General features: G+C 36.8%; 1 protein-coding gene across 2 annotated transcripts in view; it reads left to right on the top strand.

The window, feature by feature from the left end:
• LOC142983798 (uncharacterized) overlaps positions 1-23,599 on the top strand; it is a 39,738-nt gene extending 16,139 nt beyond the window's left edge. Inside the window, exons 3-21 of one of the 2 annotated variants that reach the window (XM_076130863.1) lie at positions 2,723-2,902; positions 3,499-3,650; positions 4,601-4,708; positions 5,819-5,970; positions 6,404-6,507; positions 6,904-7,090; positions 7,365-7,474; positions 7,843-8,029; positions 8,464-8,636; positions 9,190-9,353; positions 9,801-9,950; positions 10,354-10,526; positions 10,914-11,516; positions 11,894-12,005; positions 12,560-12,692; positions 13,128-13,282; positions 13,596-14,485; positions 14,831-15,106; positions 15,468-23,599. In XM_076130863.1, coding sequence (XP_075986978.1) covers positions 2,723-2,902; positions 3,499-3,650; positions 4,601-4,708; positions 5,819-5,970; positions 6,404-6,507; positions 6,904-7,090; positions 7,365-7,474; positions 7,843-8,029; positions 8,464-8,636; positions 9,190-9,353; positions 9,801-9,950; positions 10,354-10,526; positions 10,914-11,516; positions 11,894-12,005; positions 12,560-12,692; positions 13,128-13,282; positions 13,596-14,485; positions 14,831-15,106; positions 15,468-15,501 — 4,043 coding nt within the window. In that variant the 3' untranslated portion in view covers positions 15,502-23,599. Of the gene's footprint in view, positions 1-2,722; positions 2,903-3,498; positions 3,651-4,600; positions 4,709-5,818; positions 5,971-6,403; positions 6,508-6,891; positions 7,091-7,364; positions 7,475-7,842; positions 8,030-8,463; positions 8,637-9,189; positions 9,354-9,800; positions 9,951-10,353; positions 10,527-10,913; positions 11,517-11,893; positions 12,006-12,559; positions 12,693-13,127; positions 13,283-13,595; positions 14,486-14,830; positions 15,107-15,467 lie in introns of both variants that reach the window. The other variant, XM_076130862.1, reaches the window with a different exon arrangement.
• Positions 23,600-24,588: the final 989 nt, after the last annotated feature.

Here is a 24,588-nt window from a genome sequence, read left to right as displayed (position 1 = left end):
TGGCTATAAAAAGGTTTTGTATGACAATAGAATGCAGTAAGGGGTATTAATAGATGATAGATGGATATTGCCAATGCAGATAGTATTCTAGTATTCGACTTTAGTGAAACTCGGTAATCACGATAAAGATGTTTATTTATAGTAGGAAATGATATTCACGCCTTAATATTCATGGCGTCATTTTCAAATGATTGGAAGGAACATTATGTATTAATCTTTATTTATTATTCGTTTTACGATTGAGGAAATCCACATCTACACCTGAAATAATCCATCTTGACTTGTGTGCGATATATTTCTTAGCTGTTAGTATTTGCGTCTTTATTTAATGTCCTATCTACACCAATGAAAGGGCTGTTATTTATTAATGTTATAAAAATGTAGCTAAATAGAAATATAGTCTCGTAAGTAAGGGTATTGACGAGACATGAATGTAAAAGAAACAAAATAATTTGTTTGTTAAATCAATTGTTGTTCCGTGGTTTCCTAACCCCATGAGGTAAAAGGCGTGATGCATACAGTATGTATGTTGCATAAATAAAGTTAGTATATATGCAAATAAAGTTAGTTATCTTTAAAATGTGCCCTAGAATTCTTCACGGAATGCTACTTCACCTTTTTAATTTACATACTGACATGTCTTGAAGGAATATGTCTTTTAATCTATTGTTTTAATTAAGTGCTCGTAGGTATTTAAAATAGTCGTTCTAATTCAATTATGACAGAACACACGCTGTCTTAATTGACAAGATTGCTAATCGCAATTTGACGTTATGAGTTACGTATATTCACGGTCGTGTTTTAGGTATGTGAGTAGAAGACTGTTCTTTTAAATTCAGATCATTATTGGCCTGCATTCATCTATTGCAGATAAATAAGCCGGCGTCAGGTAGAATTAGTGCACTTTCGTTTGTGGCTAAAAAATAGGTACAGAGTAAGACACAGCTAGAACAAAGAACTCGAATAGTCTCCTTCTAAGGCTAGTTATTTTTTATTCCTACTTTTACTATATTTCAAATTGTTGACTTTGTGAGCCTCAGTGGCCTATTAGGCGATGATTCCTCATTTACCTTTCTTTGAGGGTTATTTTAATAATCAGGTTACAGTTACTTTGGTGATAATGCCACATAGTTCGGGGGTAAGTTTGGGACACTTCATCTGTGGTTTCATGTTATCATTTTGGTAAAATTAAACGTTATTCTATTGTTACGTCTTTGAGGCAATATTTTTCTTCCTTTTCTATTAATAACATTTATTTTGCCCAATTAGTTGGCAGGTTTATTGATACACCCACATGATCCTATATTTGTATACCTTGGGCTGTTACTGAGAATTCTTTAATAAAGAAACCTAATAACATCTTGTATAATTCGGGAAATATTACAAGAACATTATAATTAGCCTTTGAAACATTATACTTTCAAGTTTATTCTTATCATATGGGTAAGGTTTTAGTTATCAACTGATCACTCTTTGTGTTAACTAATCCTAACTTTTACTCTCACTAATGGTACAGTCGGTTATAATAACCTGCCGTTAGCAAACTAATTAACTATCTTAGTAGTTAGTACTTAGTACTGGCTTAGTAGTTAGCTGACTTAAGATATTTTAACGTAATCTCAATCTCTTTTATAGCTTTAAGAGATTTATACGAGCATGAGTTACTTGGCTCGACGGTGGCACCGTCGCCTGCGTGTAAAAAATCTGAGAGATTGACTTTAGATCATACTACTACCGGACTATAAGTTATTGAAACCGTTTGTCAGACGGTTCATAGATCTCTTCTCGCTTCTGCACTTTTTGCAACAGTTCTAGGGGAAATGAAAGCCAGAGACTCATACCTGTTTAAAAAATATATTATCTTGAAAGCCAGAATCAAATCATATATTCATATAGGTCAGATACTAACACTTGTGGTAGTTAAATTAACAGCTAGTTCAGAAGTTAAGACCAATGACAAAAAGAGAATAACTTGAGTTAATATACGTTGTACAGTGTCATTAACTATACAGCAAGTTTTAGTAAACATAGAGTAGATAGTGGATGTAAGTTTTGACATATTATAACGTTAGTCACGCTCTGCGTGTTCTCAATAGAGTTATGTGTACGGGTTTAGGCGTGTTGGGGTTTTGTAATGACTTTATTTCAGGGACAATGTGGGTGTGTTTTGATGTTATAATTATTTATTGACAGATATTTACCATGCTTTCTATCTATCTAATCAGCCCGTATCCACCCACTGTTGAGTATAGGCCTCCCCCTCAGCACGCCACTTTATTCGGTCTATGGTTTTACCATGCTTTATTTGATGTAATTTCCTTTGAAGAGTTTTTAAAACTTGATTTATTTTGTAGCAGTGTACTATTAATTTAGTTTATAAGCAGAAAAACTTAATGAAAATGTGTGGGTTTTCTTCGAAAAAATTGGTAATACAAGGGGGAGCGTTACGTATACGTATATGTTCGTATTTTTACGTACAAAACGTGCGTACACGTGATACTGAACACAAAGTTTTGTGATATGAATTCGTGACTATTTTGCGTTCTTATGTGGATGATATATTATGTATTCCTGAATTAATATGACGATAAAATTATTTCCTTTCGTACTATGATATTACAAATTGTGTGAAATAAGAGAGATAATCGGTTTTTATTATAATTCAAATCAAAAATACCATACGTATATTTTTGAAATCTAATCGTACTTTGATGTTTTTCAGAGCCTTTCACGCCCTACAAGATCTGGGTGCGTGCGTTCTACAACTTCTCGTTGGACGGCGTGATGTCGTCCGACTTGTTGGACCGACTGGGCCCGCAGTCCGACCCGCTGTACGTGCTCACCGATGTCAGGCCTCCGTCCGCGCCAATTATACTGAATCTCACTTGCGATCAGCCTAAACGTAAGTTATTTTACTAGAATTTATAAATTTGTGAGTTACTGTAATGTAATTCTTTTTTAATAACCCATCTTTGTCCCACTGCAGGGTAAGGGTCTCCTCCCAAACGAGGAGGGAGGGGTTAGGCCTTGAGTCTGGCCAAGTGCGGGTTGGGAACTTTGCATGCCCTCAATAAATGTATTAAACAGAATATTTATTAAAAAAGAAATGTAATAATAACAGTAGTAATATTGTCGAGCACTATTAATTATACAACATTTCTGGAAAAAATACGCGTTTTTAGCTGTCCGCAAAAAATATAATTACGCGCAGTTAATCTTTATTCATAAACCTGTGTATTTATAATTTAACGTTTTTGTATGTTGTTTATACTACAGCAAAATAATAAAGAATAAAAGTTACTCATTGGAACATAACAACACTATTAACGCCTTGTTAATAAAAAACGAAAACGATAATTTCTTGGTTAACCTGCTTATATTTAACCCATACCTGTCCCACTACTAGGTCAGGGTTTCCTCCCGGAATAAGGAAAAGAGGAGGCCGTGGAGTCCATACAGCTTTAACAATATTTTTTACCTGTATTTCACTGTTCCCAGGTGCCCTGTACCTGCAATGGCGCCAGCCTTTAGAGTACAACAACTCACTGGACCAATACGTAGTGACGCTGCGCAAGATTCCAGAACAGCAGCCTCGCACCAAGCTCACACTGCCCACCAACAAGAACGACATCGAGACCACTATCAGCGTGGTAAGAAAAAAAATATTTAACCCGTTACTGTCCCACTGCTGGGCGAGGATCCTCCCACAACGAGGAAGAGGCTGGCCCTTGAAACTGCCATTCTAGCTATGACGGGTTGGGGACTTTGCATGCCCTCAAGGAATATTAGTAAACAATTTTTTAGGCATGCAAGTTTTAATCGCGATGATTTCTTTTACTGTTAGAACAAGTGATATTTATGTTGTACCTAAATAATTAAGCAGAATTCTGAAATAAATCTTGCTTATCAATGACAGCCCCGAAGCTAGAAACAGGGCTCTCTTCTAAGTTGTTGGACTATAGCTTAGAACAGAGTTAATGTCCTCAAAAATCATTTACCTAAAGTGGTCTGACTATACCTTTAGGCGTGCATTGAAATAAATAGGTACACATACTAATTAATGTAGCAATATGGCTATTTTCCTTGTTTGTTTACCTTCCCTGTTAATTATTCTCGTACATGATACAAATTCCGTAGTACATTTTAAAAGGTGATTTCGTTCTATTGAGACGTGTTGTGATTTTATTTTGATTATTGGAAAATATGCCTCTGTTCAAAGCCATTTGGGATAATGCGAAAAAGTTTCATAATCGAGTACGTAATTTTCGTTCTGCTACTTTTTTATTCAATTTATTAATGTCGCATTGCTGGGCAAGGACTCCTCCCGTGATGAGGGAGGGGACCCTTGCCGTTAGGCCTTGACTCCACCACGCTGGCCAATTGCAGGTTGGGGACTTTGCATACCTTCAAGAACTGTTCTAACGAACTCTCAGGCATGCAAGTTCTCAGAAATGCATTTTTTTACTATTTACTTATATTTATCTTCTTCGGTTTTAGTTTATTTTAATAGAAATAAACGTCTAAAACATCTAATATTGTAATTTAAGTCTTAAATAATATGCTACATACAAATGTTTTAAATAATTTGTTTATTTTGCAGGAGGCAGAGTTATGGAACTCTACTCGGTATGAAGTGAAAATATACGCCGTAACGGAGTCGGTTGCAAGGGAGAATGGACTTATTGCTGGCGTTGAATCACCACCAGAGGTAAGGGAATAATGTTAACTGTAGTTTTTATTACTATCCGTTTTATTACTCCGTTTGAGGCCAAAGACAGTGTACCTATGCCAAAACGTCATGATAACCAAGCTTAAAATGCATGATGGCGTTAATTCTCGAGTAAAATTATGTAATTCAATTTATTGTTTTTAAAATACGGATTAGTTATCAAATAGCTGTACTTCAGAAATGTTTGAGAATTAAATTACAATTTGCGTTGTCAAATAAACTGGTAATTTCATCCACTCAAGTTTTTTACAAAGTGACCAAAAACCTTTTTAAATCCTAGTCTAAGCCCGACATTGTTTATAACGCGAAACGCGTTATCCATTACTGCCTATAATTCACTGTTAGTTATTTAACAAAAATTACGAAATTTACACAAATTTTGTTCTTTGAAACGTCAAGATTTTTCCTGTTCATATTTAAATCAAACTAATTACTAAGGTTACCAATATTTACTTAATTATACTTTAAACCACTATTTATATTACCTAAGTAAATGATTTATGTACAACAGGAAAATAAATGCATTGTTATTATTTGTTATCAATATTCTTGGCTCAAGTGGTTTATATGTTCATTGGCCACTGAGGTCATTAAATATGTAGGTAATTTGTGAGTTTCAAATGCATAGGTTGAAGTAGTTATTTTAAAATAGTTTTGATGGTGTCGTCTTATAGGAAAAAGTGTTTTAAAGTTATTAGGTCAATTCAAGGGATCACATTGAAATTAAAGTGGGCGAAAACCCCTATTGATCCGCAAAATTAATTTTAATTGAGAAATATCCAGATCCTGACTTTTATAATTAATTCAAGCGTAAACGATAGAGAGATCTGCACGTTTATAATATAGGTAGCTTTTTGCCCGCGGCTTGCCCTCCAGAAATTTCACCTCCTTCAAGGTAGAAGCTCCAAAAATGCTTTCTTAGTGTTCCCCTACACTCTAAAAAACAAACGCGTTAAATTTTAGTTTCTTCCATTCAGTAGTTTAGACTGTGTGTTGTCCATCAGTCAGTCAGTCAGTCATTCATCAAGGAAAGATTTTATAAATATATAGATGATCTTTAATAATACTAATATTGTTGTACATTTACAGGAGATATCGAGCGAGTCGTGCACGGTACACTCGGAGGCGCGGGCCCCGGGCGACGTGCCCACCGCGGCGAGAGGCGTCAGCACCGCCGCGCTGCTAGCTGTGTGCCCGCTGGCGTTGCTCGCCGCTATTGCCGTCGCTTTGTTGTATTGGAGGTAACATAACCATGATATTTTTTTTTTGCCTTTTTGAGTGTCTCATTGCTGGGCAAAGGCCTCCCCTATTTCCTTCTAAAGCTCTCTATGAGAGAAAGCAAGATATCAACCAGTCCTTATCAAATGCTTCCAAGTCATCTCGCTATCTTTGTTTGGGTTTCCCGCGTCTGCGATGACCATTTTCTGGCACCCAGTTAGTTGATATGTGGGCCCGCCTTTTCTTTAAAATCTCTGATCTGTTTCTACCCCAATGAGAAAAAGACGTGATTTGACTTATGTACATATGTATTTATAAATATGGATATTTTTTCAATGATATTATAATCATTTCTAGCATTTTCCTTATTGTGGGAGCTTTGAAAAGTTATGAGTTAAAAATGTTTAGTGATTTGAATATTTTTTTTTATCAAAACTATTTTCTCTTTTTTCTTAGGTGTAGATCTCGTTTGAGTAAGTGCATCAGCGCTGCGTACAATTACTTGGAAGAGGGTGGTGAACGAGCTGCGCGTGCGCCACTCAACAATTACAAGAAACCTGGTGAGATAAATTAATGTATTATATTTTTACTTTAGGTTTATTTGTTGGAAATGTTTGTCTTTTCAGTATAATGATTTTTGACCGAATTTCGGTGTTTAAAGTTGTTTTAATTTCTACAACTATTATTATATTAATTCGAAATTGTAACGCACGAACTTCTCTCTACTTTAAGCAACCCTTAAAATTTTATACACTTTGACGTGTATTGTAGTAAAATAAATATCTCTTGAGTAGTATTTAAAATGTAATAATGTGTATTGTACCGAACGTAATACTTTGAGCATAATATTTAAAGACGTCTTTGCACTCATTGTTTAATCGTCTCATTAACATTTATATAAAACTAGAGAATCTTATCAGTTCATAGTTGTAACTATAACGTAGTAATTCCGTCAGTGGTGAACTGTTCGCCGCTGGTGTCGTGCGCGGCGGGCGCGGGCGCGGAGGCGGAGGCGGGCGCGGGAGCGGGCGAGGGCCGCGCCAGGCCGCCGCGTATGGCGGGCGCCGCGCAGCCTGCTGTCCGCGCCTCGGCTTTCCCTGCACATGTCGCCGCGCTGCATGCTGATGGAGATATTGGCTTTAGGTACGATAAAAACTATAAATACTAGATGGACCGCATTTAGACAGTAAACTGTGTATTGTGAAATCATTTGTATTGCAATTTGACGGCCTCCGTTGCGCAGTAGTTAAGGTGTTGGTGTGGTTTGATACCGAAACGGATCAAATGTTTGTGTGACTTAAAAGCTGCTTTGTGACCATTGTTTATAAAGTCCCTGTGACGCAAAGACAATTTTATGTGTGACTTGTAAAAATAACTGCTATAAAAATGTTTATTTAATAAATATTTCTATTTACAGCAAAGAATACGAGATAGTAGTAGCGAAGTCGGCCGCATTGGGACACACGAGTCACCACAGCCACAGACCTGAGAATAGACTGAAAAATCGGTACCTGAATATAACAGCATGTGAGTACACACTTTGTATTTGTATAAATTGGTCATTCATTACCGATATTTAAACGACTTTTATGCATTTTTTAAACAAAGTTTAGAATTAATAGACTCTACACTATATTCGCTAATTATTTGACAAACAGTGGTCATTGTATCGCTTGTTTCTTAAAATGAGTAATTATGAATTGATTGTTATCAAATATTGTATCTAAATAATGTTGATCTTGTCATTTCGAGACTTAACATGGCCATAGAATGTCACTTCCTTTAAATTTAAGTGAAATTTAGCCTCTCCTTTCTTGAAAATAGTCCGTTTCAACTCCGGATTAGTAGTATTTATTCCTATGTGAACAATGAATACAACATATACACGTGTCCAGACGACCACTCTCGCGTGTGCGTGTCGGCGGGCGGGCGCTGCGGCGCGGCGGGCTGCGTGGGCGCGGGGCGCGGCGCCGCCTGCGACTACGTCAACGCCAACTTCATCGACGGCATGCTGCCCGCGCTACAGCCGCACCACGTGGCCTCCGTCAGGCGCAAGCTCGAGCGCAGGAACCGCCCGCATCGGTGAGACAGAACAAAACTTAATACATCAAAGTACCCTACACCCTTTCGAACAACAATAATCCATTTGCGTCTTTTTTATTTCTAAAAACTGTAAATAAAACGTAGTTTGTTTAGACCCAAACACAGGACGAATGTACTCTAAAGCACTTTTTAAGATGTAATAATTATAAATATAATAATTAAACCCATTAATGTCCCACTGCTGGACAAGGGTCTCCTCCCGTAACGAGGGAGGGGTTGGGCCTTGAGTCCACCACGCTGGCCAATTGCAGGTTGAGGACTTTGCATACCTTCAAAAACTACATAATACTTTTAAGAAGTACGAGTAGAAAAAAATTGAATACGCAATCTAAACCCTAACTTATAGAAAATGTACACCTCAAACTTCGTTAATAACAACGCCGCGATGGTACTAATTATTTAATACTTTCCAGACAATCATCAGTAAAACCAGCGAAACCTCCACCCAACCTCACAGAAGGCATAGAGTCTGCGTTCTTGAACATCGAGTTCTCTGGCATCGTGGAGTCTGATGAACAGAACTCTGACTCCGACAGCGATAGGAGTGATGACGACTCCGAATTGGATGACGTTTATGTTGATCTCGGTAAGATACATTTATATAAAAAACTGTTTCACTAGTTTTTTAAGTAAATCAAGCGTTTTTTAAGTAAACACTGTCCATATCAAAATCAAAATCAAAATCAAAATCAAAATCAAAATCAAATCATTTATTCATTTAGGTCAAGTGCTGACACTTTTGATAGTCAATGATACAGAGAGTGAATTTACCGCCAGTTCGGAAGGTAGGGCATATATCCAACGGGTTTCTGCCATTGTTGCATAAATTTGTATCTGAACATGGCTGTAATTGTCTACGTACTAAGCAAATTTATGGTACCCTTTTCAAAGGTATGTTTGAATGGTAACAAAAATAAAAATGAAGTAGAAGAGATTAATGCAAGAAGTGTGGTTGTCAGAACCACGTTTAGTAACATACTACATCTTTACTTAAACTAAGGTATTGCTAGTTATGGTACTAACTAAGTATTGCTATCAGTTCGTAGTTGTTTCGTAGACAATGTTACTATTTAATTGTATTTTTAATTCTCAGCTCCCTCATTACGATTTATCATCAACTTTTTTTTTATTTATTATAGATGGCGTACCAACCCGAGTGAAGTTAGAGTGGCTAGTGTGGCGGCGGCGGTACATCGCGACGCAGGGCCCCACGCCCGCCACGCTCGATGCCTTCTGGCGTATGATCTGGCAACACCGAGTGCATACCATTGTTATGATTACTAATCTTGTGGAGAGGGGACGGGTATGTATCACATATTTTTATATAAAACTCGTATAATTATGATTTGTTGTTTAGTAGTAGTGAAAATACTGCGGTGTAGAAGGTTTCGGGGGTTGGAATTTAAAGTCTTGTCATAAGGTCGTTGATGAGGTTGTTGTTCATATTATATTATAGTGAATGAGATGTTTGCGCCGGGTATCGGTTCTTATTTCGGTAAATCTGTTATTGGATTAATTTGCAGAGAAATGTAAAATATCAACGAATTTATAACTTTCTGGTACTATTTTCAATTTCGCTTCGAAACCAATGGTACAGCGAACCGAAGCAATAGGTATTGGCTCAACGTGCTACCCGAGAGGATATCTTGATCTCTAATTTCATAATCCAGACAATAATTGAGATTTTTTTTGACAATCAATGACAATATATAAGAACTTTGTCAGTAAATTAATTGTTATTTGTTTGCAGCGCAAGTGCGACATGTACTGGCCGGCGGGCGGCACGGGCAGCGCGGCGGAGTTCGGCGGAGTGCGGGTCACATTGTTGCACGAGGACGTGCGCGCTGCCTATACCGTGCGGCACATGCGGGTGCACAAGAACAGGACTGACTCTAGTGGGGTGAGACTTACTTTAAAAACTTCATTTATCTGTAGTTTTTAATAGTTGGTAGTTAATACGCAATTTACCCTGGATAACTGGACTTTTCGGTATGTTTGCAAAAGATAAGGAGAGCACTATACACTCAAGCAGTTTCCACTCTGAAAAATATATTAGTGATTGACAAACATACGACGCAATGGCGGTCGTCTGAATTCCTCGTGACAGGAGTACACGAGCTATATTTAAAACGATCGTATCTTTGTCAGTCAGTCAGTATTTTCTCAATGGATAAGGAACAGATATACGAGAAATAAAATTTCTGAATTACATCATAAACGTAGCAGTTTATCGTTATAGTCGCTGTACGAATCTTAAACTTAAAATATGAAGGTTCTTACTAAACCTCCCCCTCCCCCTCCAGGGTAGTTCACCAAGCAGCGGCGACAGCTCGGGCAGCAGCAGCGAGGGTCGCAGCGTGGTGCAGTACCACTACACCGTGTGGCCCGACCACGGCACCCCGCGACACCCCCTTGCCGTACTACCTTTCGTTAAAGCAGCCGCTAAGCATCCTGCCACTGTGCTCGTACATTGCAGGTAAGATCCACATTTATCATGATCACATAATGAACAAACGTTTAAGTCATATTGATTGTTAAAAGGATATTGACTCGATTATCAGTTTGCTAAATGTTTGTTGGCTAAATACGGGTACAGATCGATTATTTTATTAACATAAGCTTACTGTAGTAAAACTTGTAGCAGGTTTCGAAGATGTTTGTGTATCTGTTAACTATAAATATAATAATACTATTGTGTGACGTATTCGACATTTTATTACTCTACATATTGCTTATACAAAAAAACTGTGATATAATTATTATTAAACTGAGTTTCTGTCATAATGACAAGTAGGATTCTTGCGTAAAGTTAGTTAATTTATTTTCAATAATACATAACTAACTAACATTTGTTTCTCAACAGCGCCGGCGTAGGTCGTACAGGCACATACATAGTCCTAGACGCGCAATTGAACCAGCTCAAGCTAACAGGCACTCTCTCTCCCCTGGGCTTCCTGTGTCGAGCGCGCACACAACGTAACCACCTCGTACAAACTGAAGAACAATACGTATTCGTGCACGACGCATTACTAGAACACGTACGATCCGGCGACACCGAAGTGGAGTTCCCTAAAGCGAGAGAATACCTCGCGAAGTTATTAGAGCCTATATCCGACGAGGAGCTAGCTGTTTTAGACCTTAATTCTACTAAGCATAGAAGCGCTATTGACTTGTCCAATGGCTTGGAGAATGGTGAGACGTCAAGTATCAAGTCTAGTGTACCGCCGAGTGAGAAAGAAGTTCTAGAGAACGGTAGCCAAGTTTCTATAAAGACTGATGATTTGAATAGTGAGCAGAGTAAATCTGTCAAAGATGATGGGCCAGAAGAGAACAATAAGGAGGGAATGGTGAATGGGGATGAGACGGAGGGAGTGTATGACTTGGCTCCCAGGTCTACGGATACGTATAGTAAGAAGATGCAGGCGTATAATAATATGAGTGAGCAGGAGAAAGAGGAGATGCGGAGGTGAGTATAGTTGTTAGACTTATTAAGTTTTTTGTTCCAGTCTGAGAATGTCAACCGGACAACATATGTTTTTGTTCGGAGATAAAAATCGTCTTTTCTAATTGTTGATAATAAGAATATGGCCTATTTCTTGAATATCTCGCTTTTCGGTATAGAATAGCCGGCAATGTACGTAGAAGTGTGTGCGTTAGTTAAAAGGGCTTTTTAGGACATAAGCCTTATTTGGGTTAACCACCTTACCTAAACTATAAACTTTCCTACAGTCAAAAAATATTAACGAATTTCGTGTTTTAACTGTTTTTTCTAACACAAAATGTTTCTACAATGTGTTGTATGTTAATTTTCATATATTAAACTATCATGTAATTATGTTTTAGGGCGAACCGTGCTGAAAACTATGCGTTATTAGAACGCATGAGATCTTTAGCGAACCGACACAACACATACCAAGGACCACCGCCGGTCAACCTGCTTGAAAAACAGTTCCTGGTGAGTTATTTTACCAAAATATACCTTTTCTTACATAAGGCATTTATTAGGCCTTTTTACAATTATGCAAGACAAGGGTAAATGTGTAATTCTTTTCGTCTGATCATACCATTATTTGCTGTTTGTATTTCACGATTACGGGATATTACATGAAAATACGTATGTTAGACACACACATATGTACATTATGTGGGCAAATAAACTATTGTTTGATAAAACACGAAACAATGTTATCCAATTCCGAAAGTTGGTGTCGTTTCATTGTATTGTGGTTAAAGTATTAAGCATTACTAAGCTAATTGTTCGATTATTATTTATCAATATTTAAACAAAGACAGGAAAAGTAGTTTTAAAAGAGTAAAATTACATTGTATAAATTTTCAGAGGAGAAACTTTATATACAGTTTATAAAATAGTCATATAACCTTTTGCTTGTATTGGAAAACCTGGTTGCTAGTGAAAAGAAATGGCAACTGGAATTCGCCAATATGTTTCTTAAATCATACAATAATTTGTTTATGTAGTGGAAACTTAAGTGTATATTTAATTTACAGTTAATAACACGTTCGTGCGTGGAGGCGAGCGTGTGTGCGCGTGCGCCGCACAACGCAGAGAAGAATAGAGTCGGGGGCATCCTGCCGTCGGACTCCGCCAGGGTCATGCTCGTGCCTAAACCGGGAGTCGAAGGTGAGGATATTATACGTAGTTCACTTCGCTTAATTTTACACCGGATTTCAAATGTAACTGAGATTATGTTCCTATATAATATCGGATACACTGACGTTTTAATAGGTTAGGTAAAGTTTATTGTGATAGAAACAATTAACAATATACCCTAATTTTGGGTCTGGGATGTAAGGTGTAGTCACTTTTATTCATAAACGAATTCTTAAAAAATACTGTACAAAAATATGTTGCACGTGACGGGACTAGAATGTGGCGAACATGCTTCGTGCGCGTCGATCGCAGGTGGAACATTCCTAAGCAGCGTTTGGATCGACTGAGTAGCGCTAGACTCTCGCGACCCTGTTTTCTCGTTCCGTTCTCAGTGCCAAAGTCTACGGGAATAAATTGAATAAATTCAACAATAAAACTAAACGTTGTATTGTTTCCCCCCCTCAGGCAGCGAGTACGTGAACGCGTCGTGGGTGTGCGGTCGACGCCGGGTGCGGGAGTACGCCGTGGCGCAGCACCCCGGCGCCGCCGCCGACCTGTGGCGCCTGCTGTGGGACCACACGGCGCAGCTCGTGCTCACGCTCTCCGACACCACCGACCCCGTACGTACATTATATACTATAATATACTAAATAGCGCCCTTAACAGTTTAACGGTTCGAATATAAAGTATTCACAGCCAGTTGCTCTCACTGGTCAATGTCCGTTGATTGGTTGAGCGACCTTTGACGCGGGTATGGACGGTTTATCCTGGATGAGGTGGCCGCTTTGTGGTATTTAAACCAAACACACAATAAAAACACAAGTAACAATAAAATTCAGTCGTGATTTATTGGTACAAACCAGTAATGAAGTCATGTCAGCAGCAAATTTGTTGTTGGGCATTTCAGTCTAACAAATCTATTATATTTTACAGGACTGTGAAATCTTCTGGCCGACGGAAGACGAGAAAGAACTATTTGTTGCAAACTTCAGAGCGAGTTTCGTATCGAAAGACATTTACGTGGCTTATAGGAAAGCCGACAGAAAGTCCCCTGTACAGTCCCCTATTGAACCTGAAACCAACGGCTATAGGAGGCAAGAGAGCAGTGACTGCGCCGATGACGAGCGACTCATACCGGAGAATAGCTCGCCCATCGCGGACACCGAACCGGCATACCGCTTCGATAGAACAGAATTAAGACTAGAACGACTGAGCACGGGTAACCGTGACTTATCAGCGAGAAAATCAATAGCAAACGGTGATTTATTCTCATCGTTATCTGAAAAGAAAAACGGTCCGAAATCACCTAGGAGTCCTTCGAAGATGTCGTTGAAGAATTTCAAATTAAGTTCTCCGACGAAATTCAAGTTTCCCGAGTGGGGGTCGCGGACGGCGGGGTCTCCTCCCGACGTTGCGCCTCCCCCTCCCCCCGTAGCACCTGCTTTATCAGTTGAAGAGGAAGCAGAACTACGTCGCCCTTGTTATACCTTCAAAAAAGTGACTTCTGTACCAGAAGACATACCTTCAGATCGTATAATCGAAGTGACAAACGTCAGTGTGCATTCATTACAAGATGACTATCAGTTATCAGTGAAGTTCATCAAGTGTAGTAATTGGTTGGACGGTGATACGACGGCGTATAACCCCGGGAAGCCTGACGACAATGAGTTCGTGAAGGCGGTGAGACAGGCGACGTGCGAGAGCGAGAGGGAAGAGGCGATAGACAGGCTTATTGAGCCGTATCGGGACTCTTTCGCGCTCGTTGAATATGTTGCTGGCTGCCAGATGGAGTATAAGAATGGACCTGTTGTTGTTGTTGACAAGTAAGTAATGATTCTTGTTTAGTAATTCTTGCAATAAATATCAGATTGGTTGAATTGTCATTTAACGAATAACAAATTTTATCCAAAAAAAAACATTGATTTGATTATTCTACATTTCTATATAAAAATTAATATAGATGATAGGCCGTAAGGGGATACGTAATTTGTGTTTTAAGTCGAGTGCATATGATTCTAAAAAGTGAACTTTTCCTTCGTTTAGTCTGATTTTGATAATGTGCACAGCTGCCACATTCTTAATAAAAAGTATTTTAATCTTGCATTCGTTTTAGATATTTTATTGTTGTTGCTTTATTTTAAATCAATCCTGACCATTTCTCCACCCAGATACGGCGGCTGGAAAGCAATGAACTTCTGCAGCATGTCGGCCGCATGCGGGGGAGCTCGCGCGCAGGACGCGCACGACCCGGCCGCGCCCTTCAGGGCCCCCGACGACGCGCGCGCCTCGCTGTACTGCTGGCAGGCGCTGGGGGCACACGCGCGCTGCGCCGCGGGGGGCCAGGCGCGCCCGCACACCCACGCGGCCTTGCTGGCCTCTTACTGCGCACTCGCCGCCTACGGACAGCTACTCCATGCAGATGATGCGCCACACCATAACAAGAGGTTTGTGTCTCTATGATGATTCAAGACCTTATTTATTCTGTTTCTTGCACAGATAAAAAAGAATTATCTAGGCTTGAATGTCATTGAATATAATGTGACGCACAATTTTATGAAAATATTACCCAAATGAATGATAGCGATAAACGATTTGTGCTTTAAACAAATTTGTTTAAAGCACAAATCAAAAAAACAATAAAGCACAAAAGCAATAAAGTCGACAGCTTAAAAATAAGTTAAGTAAATATAACGTTCCAATACATGTAAAAGTAAACGTTATAGGTATTTACTTTTATATAACTTTAAAAAGAAAACAGATCGCTAGAAAAAATAGACAATTTTAAACGCATTTTATTTGTTTTAGGTTTTCGGACACACCCGAACAAGAGTCCCGGTAATACCCCACCACAAGAGATGTAAGTAATACTCAGAGCGTTGTGCCAGTTTGTCCGCGCCTTCGCGACCTCGTCCCGGGTTTGATTCCCGCGCTGATATTGTATCGAATGTAGACCGTACTGTCTTGACAGGTGGCAGGCGCGTTTGAAAACCGTTCATGTATATACCCTTATTTAATCTCATTTTGAGAGTGATTAACTCAAAATATGAAAAACAATTTGTTACTATAGTTTTAATTCGGCTGATATTATTATTGTATTAATAAGCCTCGGAAATAGATTAAGATTGAACACGATTCCGTTTTTATAATGCATTTCGTTGCATATAAGACAGAAAAGAGTTGTACACTGAAAGCGTGCACGTGACATATGCGTGCAAGTGACATATGTGTGTACGTGACGAATACGTGCATGCATGGAATTAACCATAGCATTATGGAAGACAAATCGCTTTGGCTTTTGCGTGTATGAAAAGTCTGAAATTCCCTCTAAAACGTTCTCAAAAATATATCCTTTCTTCGGATATTGTCGAAAGGCACTGATGATGTTTGTATTTTACAAAAGTATAATTAATATTGATACTAAATAACGCACAATAAAACAATTAAAGAGACAGACAATAGTTATTAAAATGTTCTTTTCGTACGACCAGTTTCAAGTAAAAAAGTAAGGGGTTTGTTTATTTACTACTATGACGTCTTTTCTTCCGCTCCTGCCATCTTACCTTAGCCACAGAGTAACTAAAAAAAACAGAGAACCAACTCTACACAAACAATATACACTATAAATTTTACCAAACCTAAATAGCTAGTGTAGATAAATATACTCCTAAAGTTAGATAATATACTGGAAAATATTGGTGCGTTAGAAACTTAAAAATTGTGTAGATTGGTTCCCTGTATACTGTATTTAGTTAGACTAGTTAATTTAGCGGTCGTATGCTCAAATTATAACAAGTATTATGATTGAAAAATTAACTTAGTGTTGCCAGGATAGTGATGATTGCATTTATTGGTTGAATAAAAAAAAAACTCAGAAATTAGTTATATGAAATATAGACTGAAATCAACTGATAGATATTGTGCAGTTTGTTTAACTACAAAGGGCTAGTTTTACAGTTTCATGAATATGTGTCAGATAACTTAACTGCTAGTTGAAATGACGGTAAATGTATGAAAATTACTGTCAAAATTCCGTCTGTTTGGCTATCTGATAGATATTTTTTCCAAATAGCTGATAATAAATATTTCATCATCACAATTTTCAATAATTTGTAGTCAAATAAACTGCATAGTCGGCGCCTTTTGTACAAATTTAAGCATTCCTTAATTAAAATATTTATAATTGGTATACAAAATGTTGCTACAGTAATAAAATAGAGTGTGATCTGGCAACACTATCCTCGTCTCTTATGAAATAAGATGTGGTTGTGTATCTCAGATATTTACGATGGACGGTTGATTTAATTTCGTTCTTAGACGGCCATGCTTTTGACATGCCTTGCTTAGGAAATCTGTGTTATTGAGATCTACTATTTTAAACTATAACTAAATATATCAATATTATTGTCATACATGAAATAATAAATACAAAACACAGCCTTGTGGCTGTCGAAACGTCAAGAAAACCAAAGTAAATTATGCATGATTGTGTTTATTCCCGTGTTATTAAATAAGTTATGCAAAGCGAAAGTTAAAGCTTTATATAGTTACATTTCCATAAACGAAAATATTACCAATTCCATGTTAAAAGTACATAATTTGTTTTGTCTTTTTTTATTGCCATTGTTAGAAAGTGATATCTGACCAACATCGGTACTTTGTGCAATATTATATTTGATTTAAAATAACAAGATCTCAATAACGATATTTCATCATTACTAGTACAAAATTGTTTATTAGTACAGTCGACAAAATAAAAACTGTTCATATGAATTTATAACTATTCAAAATTGCATTTAAAAGACTTGCATGACGGACTGTTGTGTTAATAATTTGTGAAAGAAAATCAATGTGTTTAGTATAAATTTGTATGAATAATTTTTAGTTTTAAATAGACTGTCTTATTATTTCAATAGCCATCATATTAACAAGGATCTAGACTCAGTGCAATAGAGGCGTTACGCATTTATAAGAAACTTAAAATATATTTTTAAAATATTATTTTACTCCTAGCCAAGTATTAATCGTCTATGAAGATATTTTGTCGACGTTTTATTTTCTAATTAAATTATACATAATGTAATGTGTATAGTCGTATTGTGGTCGAGATTGCGAGTGTTGGCACGTATATTTGTGGCGAACTGTACCTTATAGTTAAATGGAGTTTATTTCAAATCATCTGTTGTATTGTAAAATGACATAAGTTATAAGTGCCGTCAAACAATTTGAACAATTTCGCTACGTCATATGCCGCTAGTCCATTGGCGTTTTACGAGCGTTGACGTCTCTCCAACGTTTACGCAGCGTGTGTGTCGCGTGGAAAGCAACGTTCGCTAACCGCGACGTTAACGTCGCGTACTCTATACTATTAGAAGCACACGGACAGAGAAGGATGGCGTGATTATAATAACTGTTGCAAACAAATTCGATGTTGACGTTGCGTTAGCGCGATGTTGTCGATCGTAAAACGCCAGTAGGAAAATGGCCTTAATGTACGATTTTTTAGGTCCGCTTGCATTGCAGGGCGCAACGGCGAGGGCTATTTCGCTTCGATTATTCGATTGGTACAATATTGCAATAGTCAACTGAGAGTCCTCCGTACAGTTCTACAGTTTGCTTTGTAAAACACCAACTTCTGATCAAGTTAATATTATAGTGCAACGGGACTTAAATGCGATTGAAAATTAAAGGTTAAGGATACCTTATTTGAGACTTGATTTGTTGACTCTGAGTCAGCTCGTGACCACGGTCGATGTAATTCGATCGAAACGTCGGGTAAACAAATAAGGTATCCTAACCTTCAATTTTCAATCGCGTTTAAGACCCGTTGCATTACAATATTATGTGTACAAGTCGCGAGAGTTTAATATTCTGTTCGAGTTGTTTGACGACAATACATTGTTGACTAAAAAACTCTTATTTTGTAAGGCAATAAGGTGCATTTTCGCTAGTGTCCGCTCGTTATCTCGACATTTGTAATTCCTATTAAATCAAGTTATGGTCCAGTATTTTTTATTATAATAATTGTAATCTAGTTAACGATATAATACGAAGACTGCTTATTAGTGGTTTGTCAATTAAGAAGTAATAGGTTCTGTTTGGATTTCGTGGTGGTATTACCTTGATATATGAGGATGTTTTACAATACACTATTTGTAGGGGTCAGATATTTTATATATAAACTGTTAATCATTGCATTTTGACTGGAAATTTATGTCTTTACTATTTTTTCCTAAGCATGTAAACCATGAAATTTTTCGCTACAAACATCACACACAAAAAATCAATAAATCATTTAGACTCCTAGTTTCGCCGAAACGCAATAGAAAACGGGCAAAAAAAATAGTTTTAATCACTTTTTAGCCCGTTTTGGTTGTCCCACTGCTGGGCAAATAAATTATACTCGTTTTTTTTTAACTCGAAGAGTCTCATTTCTGAACAGGACTCAAAATAAATCTATAAATGATAATGTAAAATATCTGATCTCTACAATACAAAATTAGGTTTCCGACTGTTAGATCCCACACGGTCCACGACGGGCGCTCCCGTGACTGTCTTATTGAATGTTGTGAAGTGATCGATATTACCTTGTATTCTTCTTAAGTAAAGTGTACAACACTTTGTCTTAGCCTCACGCCTCTCTGATAAGTGTTGGTTAACTTATCAGCTTGCTACTTAGAAGTTGACGTCAGGCAGGTGACCGGTTGTGAAAACGTCAGCCAAATCTCTTAATAGCAAGTTTTTGAGAAAGAAAACATACTGTGCCGCATCTAATAAATGTGGTATAAGGTAAAATCGAAGAAGATTCCTCCATATAGGCTAACTGATACTTATTCGGAAGTAGAGGTGAAAACATTTGAAATATATGTGCTAGAAAAATACGCTTATTATGCTATTTACGCAGTTATTTTGATCGTACGCTTGGAACTAGTATGATTTTATACTATAGTGTGTTCGACGAGAATTTAAACATGATAATGACAGTAGTTCTTTATTGTTGGGCCTTAACTGGTGCAATTGTTGATGAAATTCTACAAGCGCGGCATCAGGGAGAAGGTCCATTCCATTATACATGCAACTAATACTTTCATTGTTTACAGAGAGTGTTGTTTCTTTATGATATATCTCTCATTTGTCAGTTTTAGAAGTTCCTTGTGATAAATGTATTCTTTATCACAGGTGCTGTTTAAAAAATCTTAAAAAAGGTATTTCTAGATTAAATTCACCCACATCTCAAGATTCTCGTCGGATATAACTATTTAAAAAAACATAGTACGTATATTTCAAACGTCATTAACGAAATTCTCGATCACTACACAAGGCAACGAAGTGATTTATAAGAAAAGATATAAAAAATTGTAATTAGATTGTTTATGGCGGGGTGTGTTTGTGCGTATGTCCCGTGCGTGCCATTTTAGACATAGATAATGATAGATAGTTCCAATTATATTGCCCTTATAGGCTTAAGTAGGTATGCTGGATTATATACGTGTTCTTATTTAGCTGTCTGTCTGTGTGCCGTTTTGCTTTTACGTTTATTGTTGTTCGCGTTACTTGTTTGTGTATTAGCTACTTTTGACCAAAGTGGATGTAACAGGTTTTGAAAAATAACCGAAAGGTGATAAAAATCTTCAAAGGGTCTCCACGAAATATTGTGTCGAAAAACTTCATTATTAATGTACCAATGTCCAATATAAGGGTTTATAGAAACACTACCGACCTCTGCGTCATGCATGATAAAATTTACTGGATTGTCAGAATTCAGTAAATTTTATCATGTCATTATATCATGTCTTATGTCTCATACAAAACAAAAACATCACACACCTTTTCCATAAAAAAATTCAAATATGTATAAATGTGGCTAATACACAAACACCTAAAACTAATTTGCGCTCAATCGAAAAAATATAAAAAACACTACAATAAAACAAATTCGCGCAAACATCCCGGCCCACGGTTAACCAAAGATGTGCGAATACGTGTGTACTATGTATAGTATATAAGACCGGTAGCGGAGCGTAGGCAGCTGTGTGCAGCTATTAGTTATTATATAGATATAGTTTATATATTCATTATTGTTATGTATAGGTATGGACTGTTTTGTGGTGGAATGTAGGTAGAAATAATTTTGCTCATAGTTTTAATACAACTGAGTATATTTGGTATAAGCGTTTCGTCCATAGATGGCGCTGTATTTAAATTGTCAGTGTAGGTATTCGTGTACGTAAGTTGCGTATGCGTACGTTAGGATATTACTAGACATCCAATCGATCGATGGTAGAATTGATACATTGATTTCGATCGAGTGTTTACTATACCTTTGGATCGATTTATCGGTTCATTGATGTACTGGCATTAAAGGACTGTTACCTTAATGTCTTTTAATTGTAGGTTGTCAAATAAACATGCAAAAAAAAAACATAACTAGTCTGTTTTCAGTGTTTGTCAACTTTTATATCCATAATTTGATATTGTTCTTATAATTTTGAACATAACATAGGTATAATATGACAAAATGCTCAAAATTTCAAGTGTGCAGCTAGTAATTTTAACTATATTCTAAAGTTTAAATATATATTGCTCATATTTCTTTTTTATTCAGCTTTAAAAAGGTTTTTTTTCCTACATTCCATCGAAAACAGTCTTATCCAAATAAACATTTGACATAATATCGTTTAGAACTAATATTCGGCTCAATTTTGTAAATTAGGCGCAACACGTTATAATTTCAAACATAAAGCCAGTTACACACTTGCACAACATTCACACACATATACGACAAAAAAATATAATCAGGGTATTGTCATGCAATCATGGAATGTCATCTCACGATATTTTCAAACGTGCCTGGATCGTGCAAGTTTTTTCGATATTTGCTTTTTCTAGAGACTAAAGAAAACTAGGTTATTTATAAGCTGGTGTTTCTGACTGACAACAATATGGAGTGTTATGTTGATGTTTATATTGTTGTTGGTCAGTGTACACGTGGCTTTACTTCATAACGACTATGTATGTACTGTGTGAGTGTAGTATGTAAATTTTTGTCACTCATATTGTGTAGTCTAAGCCCTATTATAGGAACGCTTATCTCTAGTTGACTAAACGATTTGAAATCCATTAATTCAGTCTTTTAGTCAACTAAAGTGTACGTTTCTACATATTTATATGATTCAAAAGAATGCTAGAATAAAGGTCTTTTTGCAATCAAGTGAGACGTCCATCGTGTTATCTCTCTCTGTTTACTCTTTAAAGACAGAGATAGCATGCGTTTGGTAGCTTGTCTTGCTTGTAAAACTGACTGTAAATGTTCCATGTTGTATGTTCGCCCGAGAGAGTGTTGCTGTAGCTTGTAAGGTGTAAAAATGTTGCAACAGTTTTTAATGATGATATTAAAAGAATAAAAATTACCTGTAATACCGCCTTCTTACGAACTGTATTGTGCCAATTTTTAATATTTCTCCCCTCCTCTCTTTACCTCCCCCCACTCTGTTCAGTGACGCATTCCATGTTTCCGTTTGATGTGTCGTCCAGGTTTTTACAATATTTTCTTTTTCTATATTAGAAACGTTTATATTTTTGTTTGCTAGTATTACTGTTACTAAGTATACGTAAAATATCTCAGGATTGTGTTCAGTGGGGATAGCATGGGATAATGTGATAAGAGATGTGTCACGGTTGACTGTCAAAGTGTGACAAATGGACGTTTGCTATTGGCTGAATAGACGTCACTTTATCTATTCGACTGTTTTAATCTTATCAAATTATTCCATGTTATTTCTTCATGTTTTTCATATACAAAAGGTTTTTTTCTAATAGCTCGTGTCAAGAACTCGCACCGTACTAACACAACATAGATGTTAATTTCGTATTTAGTTGTAAGCAAAAGTGATGATACCGTAACTAGGGTTATTTTTATAGAAATGCGTGAAAAAACATTGTAATAGTGTATCTTAGTATGTGGGCAGAACGTTAGATTGTTATGCACATCGGCAAATTCCGTCAACGTTCGGATCTTACCGATTTGGACCGAAGATCTCCGATGTTCATTTCTTAAAAATACAAGCGAGATTATGTGAGTTGATAATTATTATGATATACTAAAATTGTAATAAAAGTCCGCTGTAACCATAGCAACGGCTATAATAAGCGGTTGATGTCGTTGCCGCTTGTATTTCGCGGTACGAAGATCATTTTGTAGGGACCGATATTAAATTCAACAGTTTTTTTTGTACACATAATAATATAATCCAAATAGGTTGCTAGACTCGCCAAGTCTTCGACAAAGGTATGTCTTGGCCGAAACGTCGAGTAGCAAAAGATGTACGTTGCACTTGTGAGGTGGCGTCGACAACGCGTTTGAAACCTGTTTGCCTTATATTATTATCAGTTTTGTTTTTCATAATGGTTTATCAACTATCATAATTCTAACCAGTCTTAACGTATCTGCCCCTAGGTTTCACACAAATAGCACAAAGCATTATTTTGTACGTTTAAACATTTTATACGATTCTGTTTATTACGATTATTATGCGCTGGTACGCTAACTCTTTCAGTCGCAATAACGGGAGAATGCGATTATTTCTTTGAGTATGTTATTTAAAAGGCCCGTTTTTAGTGTCTAAAGTAAGTTGTCTTTTTCTAATTCCTTTATAATGAAAGAGGCAACAATATAATCAATTGAATGAAAAGGGAATAAAATAAACGGGCAGCTAAAATTCTCTTGAGTTTTTTTTTTATTTCGGAGTCTCTATTTTGAAGTTGACTAACCTTTTTGGTTAAAGGAGTGAAGTGTACAGACATTTTTTTTATAAAACGTCTTATTTTGTAAACTTTTGTTTAAGACATCACAGTGTAATGTAAATCTTACGAAGACTTATTTATTTTTTATGTAACCGCCTGTATTATTTCAATTGTAAAAATATATAAGAAATTATCTATTTGTGTGTTTTATTTACATACCTGTACTATACTACTGAAACAGAAGAGAATGTTATAAAAAAAAATATGGCGGTAATTTTGGTTCATGGGGAAGACTATCTAACAACACGCTATAACCTAGGTGAATAGAGAAGAGGAAAAAAACGTTATAAAATATACGTTTGCTAAGTTAAATAAGTCTGATTATGTGATGTATATCTTGTAAAGCTTTGCAATCATAGGTACAATATATTTGGATGCAGCGCAAGAGGAAGTTAAGATCAGGAATGACAAGTTTCGGACTCAATTTCGATTGGCATAAGAACTGCAACAGGGATAAAAATAGCGAAAGGCAACTCATTCTAATTAATAAGAGTAGCCAGCGGGAAGTTTCCATCATATATAAAGTTGGACGCCGTCTGACGAAATGGCTAATGCTAGGTATCTAGTGTACTGCCAAAAATTTGGTCCTTTGAGTTATCCTGACGGGTTGATATGCTCAGTTTATTACTCGAAGAAGCAAAGATGGTGTTTAAGAACCCCATGTCAAAGAAAGAAATTAATGCCATGTAAATATGCCATGTCCTTTGCGAATCGCTCCAATTAATGTAGTTGGACGTTCCTTATACGTATCTAGGACAAAACAACATTCTACTTAAACACTCTTCTCTCACATATTCACATCACACGATGAAATTTCACAATAAACAGTGTACCGGGTGAAATATTCTCAAACAAGCGACCCGGTCACGTAGCACGTCTCGAAACTTTCCCGCACAGCTCCAATTTGTGCGTCTACAAACATTTCGAGGGCACACAACTTAAGGGAAACATATTTCGCCTCTTCTCCTTTAGAGAAAAACGTGTAACTATCTTGTTAAATCTAGTGAAATGAATTGTAGTTTAAAATCTTACATGCTGCTAAACGAGACATAATATATACTAATATTATAAAGCTGAAGAGTTTGTTTGTTTGTTTGTTTGAACGCGCTAATCCCAGGAACTACTG

Source organism: Anticarsia gemmatalis, chromosome 25 (assembly GCF_050436995.1).
Source record: "Anticarsia gemmatalis isolate Benzon Research Colony breed Stoneville strain chromosome 25, ilAntGemm2 primary, whole genome shotgun sequence".
Taxonomy (NCBI): Eukaryota; Metazoa; Arthropoda; class Insecta; order Lepidoptera; family Erebidae; genus Anticarsia; species Anticarsia gemmatalis.
The sequence above is the reverse complement of the archived record's forward strand: the minus strand, read 5'-3'. Positions and strand labels throughout refer to the sequence as shown.